At 35.4% G+C, this 17,650-nt stretch overlaps 2 protein-coding genes and 1 long non-coding RNA gene across 10 annotated transcripts; 1 reads left to right on the forward strand and 2 right to left on the reverse strand.

The window, feature by feature from the left end:
- Positions 1 to 521: 521 nt before the first annotated feature.
- Positions 522 to 9,146, reverse strand: LOC128872129 (cyclin-dependent kinase 14). 7 transcript variants are annotated; one of them, XM_054114510.1, is made up of 7 exons: positions 8,576 to 9,146; positions 4,947 to 5,036; positions 4,446 to 4,574; positions 3,778 to 3,974; positions 3,308 to 3,693; positions 2,437 to 2,981; positions 522 to 2,345 (listed from the first exon to the last, which is right to left on the reverse strand). In XM_054114510.1, the coding sequence occupies exons 1-7, from the start codon at positions 8,619 to 8,621 to the stop codon at positions 2,254 to 2,256; spliced, it is 1,485 nt and encodes a 494-aa protein (XP_053970485.1). In that variant the 5' UTR covers positions 8,622 to 9,146; the 3' UTR covers positions 522 to 2,253. The 7 variants fall into 7 exon arrangements, with proteins under 7 accessions (XP_053970485.1, XP_053970488.1, XP_053970484.1 ...); XM_054114513.1 differs by having other exon boundaries at positions 4,947 to 5,065; XM_054114509.1 differs by lacking the exon at positions 8,576 to 9,146 and adding an exon at positions 7,191 to 7,506.
- A 3,113-nt stretch (positions 9,147 to 12,259) lies between these two features.
- Positions 12,260 to 13,052, reverse strand: LOC128884902 (uncharacterized). The gene is made up of 2 exons (XR_008459499.1): positions 12,515 to 13,052; positions 12,260 to 12,430 (listed from the first exon to the last, which is right to left on the reverse strand). It is a non-coding gene; the product is annotated as an uncharacterized LOC128884902 (long non-coding RNA).
- Positions 13,053 to 13,170: 118 nt separating this feature from the next.
- LOC128884901 (puromycin-sensitive aminopeptidase) lies at positions 13,171 to 17,026 on the forward strand. 2 transcript variants are annotated; one of them, XM_054138578.1, is made up of 4 exons: positions 13,171 to 13,450; positions 13,627 to 13,871; positions 14,128 to 14,281; positions 14,396 to 17,026. In XM_054138578.1, the coding sequence occupies exons 1-4, from the start codon at positions 13,322 to 13,324 to the stop codon at positions 16,475 to 16,477; spliced, it is 2,610 nt and encodes an 869-aa protein (XP_053994553.1). In that variant the 5' UTR covers positions 13,171 to 13,321; the 3' UTR covers positions 16,478 to 17,026. The 2 variants fall into 2 exon arrangements, with proteins under 2 accessions (XP_053994553.1, XP_053994554.1); XM_054138579.1 differs by lacking the exon at positions 14,128 to 14,281 and having other exon boundaries at positions 13,627 to 13,683.
- The last annotated feature ends 624 nt before the right edge of the window (positions 17,027 to 17,650 follow it).

Raw genomic sequence — 17,650 nt, forward strand, 5'->3', positions numbered from 1 at the left:
TTTTATAATACGTAAATTTAAAAAGTGAGCCAAAAGAGATTGATATGGTAAGGACATCAATATATAATTTTCGTGGAGTTGCTGAACAAGTTAGATCAGTCTTGTTTCTGACAACTAAGTTTTTAATCTTATCAAGGAAATTGGTTTATTAGTTGAAAGGAAGTGGTCAAATTTTTGCCCAACTTTGTCAAACCTTACCATATTCCCATGCTTTATAAACGAGAAGATAAAATGTATTTATAAAATTAAAACTAACATTATTAATCTTTCCAATGCTAAATAATTTCATGAATTATAGTAAACGATCTACTTGATCAATAAAATATTGATTAAGGTATTGATTACTTTTGCAAAGCTTCCAAAGTATCACATTTTACACATAGAATTATAAAACAGAGAAATGGTTTCTTCACCTTTAAGATGCTTATATTAAACATATTTTATAATTATTAGAAGGATCTTATGCATATATTACGTTTGAAAAACATATAAGGTATGAATTTTTAAACATACACAAGTACTTCAAAAACATAGTTCTTTATCTTTCTCAGTACAAGTTTGAAGCAATTTGAATATCAATAATTTCTTAGAAAAATTACAAATAAAATATAATTATAAGGAAATAAACGTGTATAAAATCAATACTTAAGCAGAATAAGTATTACAAATACAAGTGGTTCTGTATTATGTTACATCAAAAACCTAAAACAATTTTGTAGGTTGTTGCACATGGAAAACCTAACGAAGAACAGGGTCTAGAGTGTACCGAACTACACTTTAATTTATTACAAAGTCACATTTATTAGTCTCAGCTCAGCTATCTCAGCGTCATCAATAATACGAACCTGTTTGCTCTATGTACAATCTACCTTCTGCGCGTCTTTTGTCAAATAATAATCGTAATAAGTAATAATAGTAGCAATAACATGTCTCAAATTTTTTCGAAATATTTTTTTCATTTTTTTTTTGCTTTCGCCTCGTTGATATTTTTATAAGTGTGTTGAAAAATCGGTATAAATGTAACTACTAAAAGGAGTAATATTACCGTAGTAATCATCGTAGCTTAGACAAAACTCGGAAGGACTGTAACACCATTTTACCTTATCCTATGTTACTATTGCAACGTTATTAAAGTTGGTTCATTTAGATACATGGCTTTGTAAAACCATTCGAAAACAAAATTCGCCAAACAATCATTTCTAAATAACTAATACAAAAATCATTAACATTTTTTTTCTCCTACAATTCGTTCAAGCACCATTGGCTGTTTTATAGTATACGAGCGATTGAACAAATTGGATTCGATTAAGTCTAAAATTATTACTTCGTTCTTGATTTACTATCATCGATAGATACTACTTTGTAATGTCGATATAAACCTCTATCGACGCTAGTACGCTAATATTAATTCTTACAACTAGATCACTACCCTCGATACTATCAGCGATAAGTTGCTCGTAAGTCTTGCCGTGTTTTCACGATGTTGGTAGCTACGACACTTGATCCATACTGATATCCCTATATTCTTAGTTTTCTATTTATTTCCTATCATCACGTTCATATAATTAACAACTAGTTTAATTCGAACAATGATTTTTTTCGTTACATACCAATATATTCAATTGTCTCAGCAACCAACGGTAGACTCAAAAAACAGCATAAAATTTATATAAAGTATTACAGGTCTTCCAGAATTTTCCTAAGTTATAATTATTTCATTATATTTTCTCTAACCAGCAACCGCCAACTCCAAATTTGACTCAGGTTGGGGTCGAGAGACGCAAGGCGGTATAGTACTTTTTTTTTTTGATTGGTATCAATCTAAATCTAGTATTTGGACGAAGTGCGAGGATGGGTCGTGCGTGCTTTTGCTTTCTAAATCGAGCGTGCGAATCTCATAAAATCGTTTTACTTCATTTAGCCACAGATAGCTTACTTTCGTATTTTCTTTGCCAGTTATAATCGTTAATTCACTTGATAAGTATAATAGTCTTTTTCAAAGAAAGAAACACGAAAACAAGAACGAAGGTCGTAATAATGTGTACGTGTGTGTATGCGAGTGTTGTATGAACAATGATTGGAATTTGTGGAACAGCCCTGAGAAAGAGCGACCGACGCGCGTGGAAATGACGTTTAAGTGAGTCATGGCATACCGCCTGTGTGGATCTGAATTGTATGAAAATGAACGTTTTCACTGAACGTGTGAATTTGGGAATTACTTATTAGCTACTTCTTTTATGTTTACTCTTAACCTCAAGTCTTAAGAGCTGTGTGACGTGAATCTGCACACCCGTGCCTCGAATTTGTATATAAATGACAACCTTCAACGCTAAATATCGATACTTCTGTAAAGAAATAAAAATCAATAAATAGCATATCGTAGTTCCACTGAAAAGTACATTACGTTTTAAATAATTCAATTCGATTTAAACCCACCGTCAGGCAACTCGTATAGTTTTCTAGGAAGAGAGGCAAAATAAGGATGCCTTAATGCTTCTTCAGCTCCTATCCGTTGATCAGGATTTAGCTGTAGAAGCGACGACGCCATACTATCGCCATCAGCAATATCATAGAGTCTAGGAAATGAAAGACCCAATTTTCGTGGAGGATAGAATCCCAGTCTATGTGGTTTGTATCCTGGCAGGTGTGTGACACCAGGCCAAGTTTCTTCGGTAGGGGTACCCAATACTTTGAATATTTTATCAAGTTGGTCGTACGTACAGCGTACACCTGGGAATGTTGGTTCACCAGTCAACATCTCCATAAATATGCAACCTACTCCCCACATGTCAAGTGAGGTAGAATACTCTGTGGAACCCAAAAGAACGTCGGGTGGCCTGTACCATAGAGTCACAACTTCGTGCGAATACGTATGCGACGGTACAGATTTAGCTCTTGCTAAACCAAAATCTGCTAACTTCAGTTCTCCTATTTCACTGATTAATAAATTTTGTGGCTTTACATCTCTATGTAGTACCCTCCTAGATAAACATATAGTCAAATTATTAACGCGTAACATTAAATTACATGTCTCGAGGGGGTATTCCTTTTTCTTGATTAGATCTCTCTAATACTGGGAGAAGTATCAAAATATCTGCAATCATTTTTTTTTACAATAACGAAATAAATTAAAAAATGTTTCGAAAAAATCAATATTTCTCACGTATACGCCGCCATTTTGTTGTATCTCATTTTTTTCAACGATTCTGGTATTTCGTGGTTTCTCTAACATAAATTTAACAATTGCTTCCCCTTTCGATGAAAGAAAAAAACGAATACCCCCTTTAAATTATGTGTATATTTTCACCTCCGATGACAATATGCTAATCCCCTTAACAGTTGGAATAAAAACAATTTAACGTTCCGTGGATCCAAACCTCCATTACCACTCCCATGCCTCTCCATATATTGAGATAAATCGGTATGAACGTATTCAAAAACAAAAGTAAGTGTCTCGCGCGTATGAATTATGTCGTGCAAGGTTACAATATTGCTATGCTTCAATTCTTTAAGAAGGCTTGCCTCGCGAATGGCAGTAAATGGAGCACCTTCTTCTTCTTGCAGTCTAATTTCTTTAAGTGCCACCACTTGATTTGTAAGATGACTATAGCCTTTGAACACTGTGGCATACGATCCTTCTCCTAATTGTTCCAGTTTTACATAAGCTTCAGATTTACCAAAAGGAGAATCTCCCTGTAAGCGAAAGCATAAATGTTTGTAAACATCGAACTTATCAATGGACATGAACAGAATAAATACACGCAAACGGAGCATTACCCCAAATGCTGAAAATCTTTTGGTTCTTCTAGGAGGTGGATCTGGCCCAAGGAAGACCTCTGACTTGGGTCGTGGTGGACGTCGAGGTCGCAAGATAACTCTTGTTTCTTCGCGTATATCCTCGTCGAGAAGCTTGGAATCACTAGAAACGGAAAGCTGCCGATGCACTCTCTCATGGTCGCCCATACCTGTCCATTCTATGACATCCAATTTCGTCCTTAAAACTTTCTTTAAAATAACAGCAATAGGAATCCACGTAGAATTATAGTTTCTCAATATTTTATCGATACATAACATTTTAGTTTACATAATGCACCTTCGCTGAACAATACAATATTATATTACATAGATCAAACTGCATATCTGACTGCTAATATTTGTTAAAGTGATAAAATGATTGGCATAGTTATCAAAGGCCAATATAAATTACATTTTATGACAGTCATTCCACACAATTTGTTATCTCTAATAAAAAATAAAATACTTAGCTTTCCGATAAGTGTTCATGTGTACTGCAACAATCTATTTACTTTGATAAATGAAACATTGTTTCATATTTATCTTAAAGCAAATTTTAATGTGATCAAAGATACGAAAGTACATTATTAAGATATTTGAGAACACGGCTTATTATTATATTTATTGCGATTAATTAATTTTTCACTTACCATAACGGCGATCCTTATCTGCAGGTATATTGCCGTTTGGTTCCAAACGGTCTAGGAACTCCTCGGAATAGCCATTATATGGCAGTTGACCCCTGTTTGTAACATCGTCAGCCTCTTCTTTTGATATTGCTAATCCAGATAAAACAGTACTATTGATAAACTGATACTACGTAAATAAATTCTTAAATAACATGTCAGTAGCTGTATCATGAAATAATTTAATAATTTATAATAATAAATAGCAAATAATTATTACATAACAATAAGTATGAAACCTTTGATATCTCTACAGGAGCATTAATACTTTTACAATATGTGTTATGCAATGAAAAAGTAGCATAACTAGATTAAGTAATCAAATTACATTGATATATAAAACTGAAATAAAATATATAAAATATTGATTGATAAATATAAAGTATCCATTTTAAATAATCTTCAGAACAGTAAAAAAAAACTAAACATTCCTTAAAATTGTAAATAAAATCAAATTATACTTACAAAGCCTCCCAAAGCTGTGGCTAAGTCGTTTTTTCAGCTTTTGTACCCTGCTAAGAGCACCTCCCTTCTTTTCCCGCATTGTCACAGACCCTGTGCATAATAAGCGCAATCTTTAGCAACTGTAAATCAAAACAAACATACATAAATAATTCAGATATCCGCGAACCATAACATGTAGCCAAGAAACTCAGAATAATTCAAACATGATTAACTATTACAGTGTTTCTCAAACTTTACTTTAACACAGACCTACCCTCCCTGCCCTCAATAAAGAATTTCTGTTACACACCCTAAAGTAGAATTAAATTAATATATTTATAATACATATAACTCAAAACTACTATCTAAAAATATGATTCATTTTTTAAATAGCTTCATATAATTTAAGTTGCATTTTTTCTATGTTTTAACTAAAACAATTCACAACAATTATATAGAAAAATTAATTTTGGTTTTGCTTTTATTTGATTAAATATATATTAACAATTGTTTAGTATTATCTCCAATTCTGTGATAATAAATTTTGTTAATAAAATAATAAAAACAATTGTACAAACCTAAATTTAAAGAGATGGATGATGCTGCTCCTCAGAAATTAAGAAGAGGAGCAATGACAGTATTGCTTTCACTCAACACAACTTGTAAAAATAAAAAATAATAGAATCACTAAAGCATTTCGGTTAACATATTTCTTTGAGGAATGAATATTTCTGTATGAAAAAATTGTGTTCTTAAAGTGTCCATAGGTAAATATATTAAATTAACTGTTTTTAAGCCAAGAATAAAAAAAAAAAAATAAAAAAAAATTGTCGTTCTTTAGATTAGACAATCTTAATAAAAATGATGGTATAATATGTTTTTATTCCTGACACTCTATAAACCCTAGTTTGAGAAACACTGAACTATTACATATATGATGACATCATGCAATGTGCAATGTCAGTATTTCATGATTTTATGAGTAATGGTAGCAAGGATAAACGTAGGATATATCTATTTTGAATAAAGTGAATTGTATCTAACATTATTAATGAAAACTTCAAAAAAATAAGAACACAATAGTCTATTTCACATACATAAATAACATTCTCTTTCTGTTAAACGAAGGGAAGATTATACTATGTAACAATTCATTTATTGAAACAATGAACCAATAGACCAAAAAAGCATATAACTGTTTGCACAAATGCATATGACATTCTCCTTTACTTTAAGTAGTATAAGAGCACATATGCTTCATTTGAAGAAGATAATAGACACACTTGTTTGTACCATTGGCAAAATTATTCTATCGATGTTACAAGGCTACAAATTACCACAAGCAAATAATAGGAATAATGTAAATTCACTATTAGAATGCACTGCGCATGCATTCATTATTCTTTTGCTATCTTTTAAAAACCTATAGTTTGAATTTAAGTAACAAGAACTATACTCGTGTTCTGTTATAAATTCTATTATTAAAAAGCTTTAAGCAATTAAATTCTTAACGGGAACATGTGTATACATACAAGGTATCCCAATAATTGTATTACAATTGAAAAAGAGAAATACATCAAAAATAATAAATAAACATTTGTTGTATTATAAAAACAGCTTTGGAGGTTGTGCACATTGATGCATACGATTGTCTTGATTTTTAATGACTTTCTACAGAAATATATTATATACAATCAAGACAATTTCACAAACAAGAATAACACAGTAACTTCCCAGACCGTTTATAAATTCAAATATAAACACATCTATAGTGTTGTCAGAGAAACTGTCATAAAGTTATTCCCACCACTTCTTAAAACTGATCATACCATATTAAGCATATCACACTCCATCTTACTATTTCCCACTTTCAATCTGAATGTTTGCAAGGATGAAGGAGCTGGAGTAATAACAGCAATCAAATTTCATCAGCTCGCCTCAGAAGTTGTCATAGCACAACAAATACCATTTCAGATTCATACCAGACAGATTTTCAAAATTGTTTTTTCTCAATAAGTTATGGCCCTACAAAAAAAAAAAACTTTATTTTATATTTCTGATTCTATTTTTTCATAAAGAATCACACTCCATTTTCGATTATACTACGATTGTCGGGACACCCTGCACGTATTATCTTATATGTTTACGGTTGTGTGCGATATAAAAATGCGTATACGTGTATATGTGCACACACGTGTCGTTAACACAGGTCGATGAACTAATGAAAATTTAGTCGTACGTGTCGAATAACGATAGGTAAATTACGTTGATAATTTTTAGAGTGGCTACTGACTCCACATCCCGTTTCACTGTGTTCTGCATGCTTCCTCGTACACAATAGCACTTTTCTCCATTCATGCATCTGTCGCGTTCAACGAGTGACGTTTTCGCGGCAATGGAAGGCAAACACCAATAATCGCGCTCTAGGTGACGATGCACGGCTCCGATGCAATAACGCGTTTGATAAACTCGTCTACACGGCCGAAGTTTAATAAAAAGTTTCGCCAAGAATGTACACGATCCGTTTCTCTCTTCGAAATACATACTGTTCACCCCCCACCTTTTTCATTTGTAAACGACACACTCTCCTCGCCCCTTCACTCTTTGCCGCACTCTCTTGGGCCTGTCACTTTGTCTCTCTCCGTCGCACCAACGTCTACAGGGCCGGCGCTACAATCACCGGCGCCCCGGTGCAATTTCCAAATCACTCAGCCCTTCTAATTCACGTTACAAATTAGAAATATAGAAACTTGAGTTTTTCAGTTTAATAGCAGTATCGAACATTATATAATAAAGCGGACGTGATTCCTATCAATTTTGGAGCAATCTAGAAATAAGTATATAATTATTTCTCGTCGTTTCGACGCAGTAATGCTGAAGGTATATAAATATTTCTGAAAGAAACTTGTAAAGTAAAAAACCGTTAATATAAAATGCACATAATACAAAGTCGAGGAATAAATATTTACTCTTGGATTGCTCCAAAACCAGTAAGAATTACGTCTAGTTTTGTTTTTTTATATAATAATGATACCTTTATATACTCTTTATATACAATTTTTATATATGATATTTCATTACATAACAATATTATCGTGCACGTTACTAATTTCCCGTAAAGCGTAGACAATTTTTTTAAAAACTGATTCGTTGGCTTTAAGTTCGAAGACTTGTCGATTTTATCGGCTCCACTTTATCAGATTATAATAAAGCTAGATTTCATAATTGTGTTTTTCTTTCTTTATTAATCTCAGGAATGTCTCTTTTCTTTTTCTAGCCGAAACGCTTCCTAACCGGAGGCATCCCCTATGCGGTGCACCGTAAAGCCGGCCCTGGCAATATCCACCCCTACAATCACGAAACTTTTGACACTGTCCAACCTACTTGATTCGTGTTTTACCAGAGTCCACATGTGCAGCGCGAAAAACCGAAATCCGTGAACAAATACAAGTAGGGAGGGTAGAGGACAGGAAAAACTGTCCGACGACGAGGGGCACGCGATCTAAGGTTGTGGAAAAATGGAAAAGAAGGTGGGGAGTAGTGAAGGGCAGAGGGGCGGGGGAGGGAGGGAGGGAGGGAGGGAGGGAGGGAAGGGAAGGAGTCGAGAGAATTACTTCTGGTAGCCGGAGCTCGCGCGGGCGTCAACTTACCCTCTTTGCTCTTCGAGGCGGTCGAGCCCTTGTCCTGACAGTACATGATTACTCATTCGCTCGCACGCACGAAACACATCACATATGGGCGGTGACGCACTGTGTGTGTGTATGCGTGTGCGAGAGAAGCTACGTTCCGTGATGTTTCTCTCGGGCAGGTCAGGTCCGGCGAGCACCACCTTCACCTTTGCCGTGTCTCGTACATCGGTGGTAGCGTACGACACTTTCCTGATGAACTGATCGCCATGAAAAACACCAACGTTTCCTCTCTACCGTTCGCCGTTCAAGATCTCGCGCCGTGTGCTCTGGCAAATGGTACGCGCGGCCGATAATTTCCCCGGTGAAAACCTTGCAAAACGTTTACACGCCTAGACTCGAGGCCGAGGATCTCGTGAGTAACCTTCGTGGGCCCGGGTATCTTCTACTTGGAACTTCCTGGATCTACGGCGGGTGCTCGCGCACGCCACCACTACCTTGAACAACTCATCCGCGAGAACAAACTTCTCCCAAGAAGTCTTTTATATTCCCACAGCCCCACTGCCTCGCGCCACAGACAAAAGTCTGAAACTGGCCGATCCACATCGATCCAGGTGTATGCGTTTCGCATCGAGTACGGTAGTTCGAATGAATTTTTATGCAGGCTTCGTTAACGCCATCTCGCGGCGCGCAAATTAACTGCGAGCGGAGGTGGACAAAATTCTGATGTACGGTCTGCTCGCTGCATAGACGCACGTCTACGGTTCACTGGGAAACCACGTGACTTCAAGGCAGAATAGCACTTCGGCCATACATACATGGACTGCTCAAGCTATAGTGTAGTCCGTAACCAACATCCCCCATGCCAAAGTTACGAGTAAGCAGTAGAGATGGCGTGCAAAATCACTAACCGTTATTTATCACAGTGATCGAAAAATCACGATCACGATGATGATTTAATTTCATACACGAGCGTGATCGTAGTTCTTTTATCTTGCTAGAATTATGTGATCACAATTCTCAATCTTAATTAAATTACTTTTTATAAAATGTTTCAATATGTATAGTTTGCATAAAAAAAATCCGCATATAATATCAATTTCAATTTCCTTTATTAAGTAAATTAGTAGATCATTTATTTTGCGTGGTGGCTACTTCAGTCCCAAGCGAAAGAATATTTTCTAACGTAGGATTACTTTTAACGGAAAAAAGAAACAGATTGCAAGCAGAGAAATTATCTATGCTATTATTCTTGAACAGCAATACATAGTTACTTATTTGTTATTATATATATTTTATTCCATTGTTATTTTGTTCTTTGTATTTAATTCATAGTATTCGTATTATGTTTTATGTATTAATTATATTATTTTCTAACAGTGTTACATTTTGTAAAAGTCTAAAGACACTTACAATTAAACTAAGACTTGCAATTCATAATTATTGACTTATATTCATTACTCTTCACTATTCCTCATTAAAGCATTCCTTTATTTACTATTCTTTAGTTCACTTTATTTTATGGGGTGTAGGTAATTTCTCATTTTTGTGTAGAATATATGTAAAATATACAGGTTAGGGTGTTTTTCATTACGGTGCATTTGCATTTAGGCTGAAGATTCTAACAACGCGTGCGAGGAACGGTTATGTTCTTCACTAATCAGAAGCGATCACGAAAAATCACGAATCACTGTGAAAAATCATCGTGATTGAGAATGAACGTGATTGAATCACGAGTGATTCAAAAGTAGCAGTTCACGCCATCTCTAGTAAGCAGTTGTGCGCAAGCGCTATAGTCAATGGGCGATAGCAGTGGGGAAAGGCGGGAATTGAAATTTTGGACGGTATGCCGAACTACTCTTTGAGTATATAGAAATGTATATAGAAATGTACATTGAGTATATGTCTATATACTCAAAGAAACTACTCTTCGACTATTGGTCAAAGCTGCAGTCAGCCTGTCATTGAGATGGAATTTTTGCTGTAGTTCTCGAATTCGACGCATGCGCATTAGCGTCAAGTTTCACCTTTGGTATGGAGATGTTGGTTACGCTCTGCTCATTGGATAACGCTAATGTCGGCGGTAAACGTCATCTTTAGAGAATAAAATGGTTAACTTTCAAAATCGTGCAAATCAGTCAAAAAAAAATCGTAGAAAGGTTTTAAAAAAAAGCATTTTGTAGGTAATATGTTGTAGTTTTTAGAACTTGAGTTAAATTTTTCGAGAAAAATTTATTTATTAAACTGCACAGTATTAAAGATTCGTCACTTTTGCGCAAAACAATGCATTTTTTTTTTGCAGCACAGAACAAGAGAGACAAAAAAATTTGTTTAAACCATCAATATTACGTCAAAGTTGACATTTCAAACTTTAAAATGCTTTTTTGTTTTCTTGTCTAAGATGATTTTTCACCTAGTATCGATACTTTCTGTAAGAAATGCGCATTTTTGTTCAAAGTCGTATAAATCGGTCAGAAAAAATCATAGGACAATTTCTAAAAAAGCATTTTATAGGTAACATATTGTAGCTTACACAATTTGAGTTGAATTTTTCGAAATAAAATTTTTTTATTGACTTTTGAGTTGTTGAAAATACGTAATTTTAAGGAACGAAATGACGTATTACTTTTTAAAACATAAAACAAAAAAACAATAGAAATTTAAAAATCGCATAATAGCACATTAAAGTTGAAACTTTAAGCTTTAAAACGCTTTTTTAATTTTATTTTTACGGTGATTTTTCACCGACTTACAGCTATTGGAATATAACCTAATTTTTAGGGTTTATAAAGTGTTCCCTATTTTTTTTGTACGAATGTATATACTCAAAGAGTAGTTCGGCAAACCATCCAAAATTTCAATTCGCGCCTTTCTCCACTGCTATCGCCCATTGACCTTAGCGCTTGCGCACAACTGCTTACTCGTAACTTTGGCATGGAAGATGTTGGTTACGGACTATACTATAGCTTGAGCAGTCCATGTATGTATGGTCGAAGTTTTAAAGTCATGTTTCGTTTGAATAGCACAGAATTAAGCGGTAAATTGATTGTGCACTTTGAAAAGATGTCGAGTCTCCTAAAATTGGAAATGAATGGAACATAAGAAATAAACGACGTTGATATATACAACGTTGAAATATAATATGAAATGTTGTAGAAAATCGAAAATTGCGCCTTCATGTTATATAGTGACATCGAGCACGTGATTCTTGGCGTAATAGTTCCATGCAAAGAGTATTAGATAGAGTGGAAGGTCCCATAAGAGCGCTATATAAAAAATCGTATACGAGTTTCAGTGCCCTCTGGTGAGTGGGAACCGTATTAAGCACCCCCTCCTTTCGCCTCACTCCGCAAGTTGCTCCATAGTTCTATAATCCCAGAAATCTCAGATCACAAATTTGAATTCTGTGAACTTACATCACAATAAAGACGCATAACAAATCTTTCATGCTAGAATTTATATTTTGTAATAACGTAAAAGTTAAAACAGTGTATAAAGTGTATCATGAAACAGTGTTGCGCGTCTTTATTGCGACAAGATTTCTGTAAAAAAGATTGAAGTTATATGATATAATGAAGTATATATAATTATGAAACATGTTAAAATTAAGTAATATAAGTTTATACTTACACTTAGTTATATTAGTTTATACTTAGGAATTATTTATACATAATAGTAAAAATTAAGAGAGAGGTAGGATATAATAAATTATTGTACAGTATAAACATACAATATATTCTTTAAAATATGTATTCGCGATTATACAATTAAGTTTTTAAATTAGTTAAAAATTAAAATTATTTAAATATTAAATTACATATGCGAATGCTCCTATTTTCTCTGGCATCAATGTTCGCAAACTGGAGCCACTTGTCTCATCTACAAAGGATAAAGTCATCTTTAATGTTTCTTCCCTTACATGTGTAACAAATATTCGCATAAAACAACATACTGTGTACTTACATAGCAGGATTTTTCGGTAATGAAAACAATATTACTCCAGCATTTCCTGCTTTACGCATGCAGTCTGCCATGGCACATTTATGTGGCATTTTATGTTAAAAATAATAAATACAAATATGTACATATCATGAGAACACACCAGCATACTACAATTACATTTTATCAAATTATACATATATATAATTTATTAAATGTAGCTTTAAGTTATGTATAAAATGCTTCGAATCGGACGCCGCGATGAACAGGAATGTTTGGAATTTACTAAAAAAAACTTATTTGTTGGCCATGACCGACGCTCAAATTTCGAACAAAGGATAACTCGAAAATAACGCTCAAATAATATGAAATACGCGAAATAATTTAGAATATTTTTTCGTTGATTATTAAAACATACAAACATTATCTAAAATATACTTACGTATGTATTAGGAAACAACGCCGAAATTTACAATAACACGACAAGAGACGCACACGGTATAAGCAGGTATAACGAAATAAGCACAGAAAATATAATACATATGTTTGCACTACACGCTCTAAACGATTCCTTAAAAGTTCGGATCTGGGATACTAGAGGTGCTATGAATCGTATACGCATACCTTCCACTCTATCTAATACTCTTTGGTTCCATGTTCGTTCGCATCTTGCCGTAATTTGCAGGTCGCGCATGCGTTTGCAATGCTATCGGGCTTTCTGTGTTAGTGGATACTTTCGCGTTGTGAGTCGGCAAAAAGGGAAAGCTGAAAACGACTCTCAAGATTTTTCGGTGTTTAAGATTTTTGCGGATCGCGATTCAACATCGAGCGATGTCGAGTACAGAAAAACAGCCGTTTCGCCGGCTGCCCACGAACGTTCTGCCCTACCATTATGATATTACTTTGATACCGGACTTCGACACTTTTACTTTCACCGGCAAAGAGTCTGTGCATGTTGACGTAAGTACAATCAATCTAGATCACCTATCGAGATTAATAATTAAAACAATCTGGAGCATAAGCAAAATTACATGACACATATTCATTTAATCTCTCTTTTTGTAGTGCAATATGTTCTTACACATTGTGCTTCTCTGATAGTTTACCCTCTTATCAGTAATTTTTTAATATTTCAGGTAAAGCAATCTACGGACACTATTGTCCTGAACATGTTGGACATCGATCTGAAGAAAGTAAGTTTCCATCTTACTGATGGACCTTGTCTCTCAATAAAGAAAATAGAGGTCTCTACATCCGAAGAGACAGTTACTTTGGTACTTGGTAGAAATCTGCCAACTGGCAAATGTGGATTTTTGCAATTGGAATTCGCGGGAATGATGAATGATAAAATGAAAGGCTTCTATAGAAGCAAATATCTTGGGTACTATAACTTTCACAATATTGTTGCATATAAATGAAAGAAAAAAAGTAACTTTGTCATTGCAAGATGTTCTGTTCAATTGTAAGTTTTAATATTTTGTAAGGGAAATGAAGAAGTGTTTTCTTGTTGGAACACATCATTATTAAAAGTTACTTTTACAGTACAACTTGTACTTTCTTGCTTGCTTATTGACTTATCAAATATGATAAGTATTGATTAACATCTTTGAAATAATAAATATTATATGTATTTTCAGAAAAAATAAAGAAGTTAAATATGCAGCTGTCACTCAGTTTGAACCAACAGATGCTAGACGTTGCTTCCCATGCTGGGATGAACCAGCGCTTAAAGCTACGTTTGACATTACCGTACATACACCAAGTAGGACTTATATAGGACTTTCTAATATGGTAAGCAGCGCCTAGCACTTGTGTTTCTTTTATTTGTTTTTCTTTTTTAAATGAAAACTAACCATTTGAACTAATTATACAATTTCTTTTTAAATGTTCGTTTATTTATTTCAGCCTCTCAAAAGATTGAACACACACGGTGAAACTGATAGTTTTGAATTTGAGACCACGCCAATTATGTCGACGTATTTGGTAGCCGTGGTGATCGGCGAATTTGATTACATAGACAAAAAATCTAGCGACGGTGTATTAGTACGTGTTTTCACGCCAAAATCGAAGGAAGAACAGGGCAGGTTCGCGTTGGAAACAGCAGTTAAGGTGTTACCTTATTACAAAAACTACTTTGGAATTGCTTATCCGCTTCCGAAAATTGATCTCATTGCGATTGCCGACTTCTCATCAGGAGCTATGGAAAATTGGGGTCTGGTCACGTACCGCGAAACTTGTCTTTTAGTGGATCCAGATAATACTTCCGCTCTTCGAAAGCAGTGGATCGCTCTGGTTGTAGCACACGAATTGGCACATCAATGGTTTGGAAATCTTGTAACCATGGAATGGTGGACGCACTTGTGGTTAAACGAAGGTTACGCGACGTTCGTAGAATTTTTATGCGTTGCTGATCTATTCCCAGAATACGATATTTGGACGCAATTTGTGACAGACACGTATATCGGAGCGTTAGAATTGGATGCTTTGAAGAACAGCCATCCGATCGAAGTACCTGTTGGTCATCCTTCAGAGATTGACGAAATTTTCGACGAGATTTCTTACAACAAAGGTGCATGCGTCATTAGAATGTTACACGCTTATATCGGCGACGATGATTTTCGCAAGGGTATGAATTTGTACCTTAATCGGCATAGTTATGCTAACGCGAAAACGGGAGACCTTTGGGATGCTTTGGAAGAAGCCAGCGGTAAAAATGTACGAAGCGTGATGTCTACTTGGACCGAGCAGCAAGGTTTTCCTGTTGTCAAAGTTCGACATCGTCAAGAAGGCAACGACCGAATTTTGTCGCTATCCCAAGAAAGATTTTTGGCCGACGGTTCTTCGGACACCGAGAACAGCTTATGGATGATTCCAATCAGCGTAAGCACGTCAAATAATCCGGAGGAATGTGTGCTCACTGATTTGCTGGATGAAAAAACGAAAGATTTTCAAGTCAAAAACGTTTCCGCGGACAGTTGGGTGAAGATCAATCCTGGAACGGTCGGCTTTTATCGGACTTATTACAGTCCAGAGGCATTGTCCCTGTTGTTACCCGCGGTTAAAGATCGCGCGCTACCTCCTTTGGACAGACTAGGTCTTTTGGATGATTTGTTCGCCATGGTACAAGCTGGACGCGCACCAACCGTAGAATTACTACAGCTTATGCAAGCGTTCCAAAAAGAAGATAATTTTACTGTATGGTCTAGTATAGATAATATCCTCAGGAAAATCGGAATTCTTATATCCCATTTAGATTTCCAAGACTCCTTCGAAGCGTGGGGGTGTAATTTATTGATAGACATAACAATGAAATTGGGATGGATACCGAACAAATTGGAAAGCCACTGCGATAATCTTTTGAGGTCCCTGGTGTTGGGTCGTATGGGAGCCTTAAACGATACATATACTATAGAACAAGCAAAGACACGATTCGACTTGTATGTAACTAAAAAGCAGCACCTCAATGCCGATTTGCGTAGCCCCGTTTATCGAACTGTCCTTTCCAATGGCGATGCGGATACTTATCAAACGATGTTGGAGCTTTATTCCAAAGCTGATTTGCACGAGGAGAAGGACAGAATATTGAGAGCTTTAGGCGCGATCAAGGACGAAACTCTATTGGCAGAGGTTCTCGAGTTTGCTATGAGCGACGAAGTAAGAGCTCAGGATGCGGTATACGCGATCATGTCGGTATCGATGACATACAAAGGCCGCATCATGGCATGGGACTTCTTCAAGAGAAATTGGGAAACGCTTCGTGATCGTTACGGAGGTGGTTTCCTGATGTCGAGATTGGTTAAGGTCATCACCGAGAATTTTGTCACCGAGGAACAGGCCAAAGACGTCGAAGAATTCTTCAAAGATCATCCAACGCCAGGAACCGAGAGAACAGTTCAACAAAGTGTCGAATCTATCAGATTGAACGTTGCATGGCTCGCTAGAGATATAGAATCTATCAAGGAATATCTGACTACTCAGGTCTGGTAGTAAAAATAAGTTATTCCATGCATCGAGTTTTTTTTTTTTATCTCTAACTTGTTACGACATCTGTTACATCAGGAAATCGATGGTTGGCGTCGGCCATCGTGCGAGTGTATAACAGAGTAGTAGCTTCGAGTCAATTACAAAAGAGGGAAGAACAGTTCTCTTTTTATAAAGTACCCACAAGAATTGAGTTCACACACAGTGATTGGTTTAACAGATACCTGATAACAAGTTGTTCGACGTTTATTTCCGTTGGGAATTCTTTGGAATGCATAGATTTAGATACCGTTTCACGGTGTCTGTGGTTACCTTACCGATGGTATTATTGAAACGCAGCATTAATTTTTTGCATTTATATATTTTTTTGTATCCCGTGGGCACGTGATTTTTCTTCCCGAGTACGAAATCAGATTCGAGAGCACTAGTGTTTGTCACTTTATATCATGAGTAAAATGAATGAAAAGAGGGGGAAAAACAAGCGTGTAGCTGCAGTACACATTTATATCACATACCATAATTGAGACGATTGAAATAAATACTTTTACGCTTGTACCTAGACCTATATTTCAAACACCTTGTCCATCATTAATTAACCCTCTATAATTCGAATTATAATGTTACCATAGGATCATTGGCAAACATTAAAATTAGAAGATAAATTGAAGATAAATTTTAAAGTAATTATGCAGCGTCTAACAGGAAGCTGGTTGGAAACATGATAGGTAATTTAAAGAAACGACTCGATAAGGTATTCGGATGTTGTTCATACACTTACCGTTTTCACTCCTACTCCCCCCCCCCCTCTCTCTCTCTCTCTCTCTTTTACATTCAAAAACATTTTTGAAAACATACTTTTTTTGAATGCGAGAACACTTGCTTTTGTGGAACGAAGCAAGGACCTTAACTGTTTGCATTTCGAGGTGATGCTTGTTTATCGCAGTCACTTCAGTTATACGTGTAAGCTGTGCAGGAGTCACAGTCGCTCAATTACAGATTTTCGAACATACATGGTTTTTAACCGCTGCAATAGCTAAAGTCTGAACGCCTTGAATTATAACTATTTTTATATTTTGATTTATTGATAAATATTTCAATAAAGCAATATTGTAAAAAAATATTCATTTGGTACTATAAAGAAAAGTTTTAATTACAAGCTTCTTTGGCATAGTAAATTAT

Source organism: Hylaeus volcanicus, chromosome 2, assembly GCF_026283585.1.
Source record: "Hylaeus volcanicus isolate JK05 chromosome 2, UHH_iyHylVolc1.0_haploid, whole genome shotgun sequence".
NCBI lineage: Eukaryota > Metazoa > Arthropoda > Insecta > Hymenoptera > Colletidae > Hylaeus > Hylaeus volcanicus.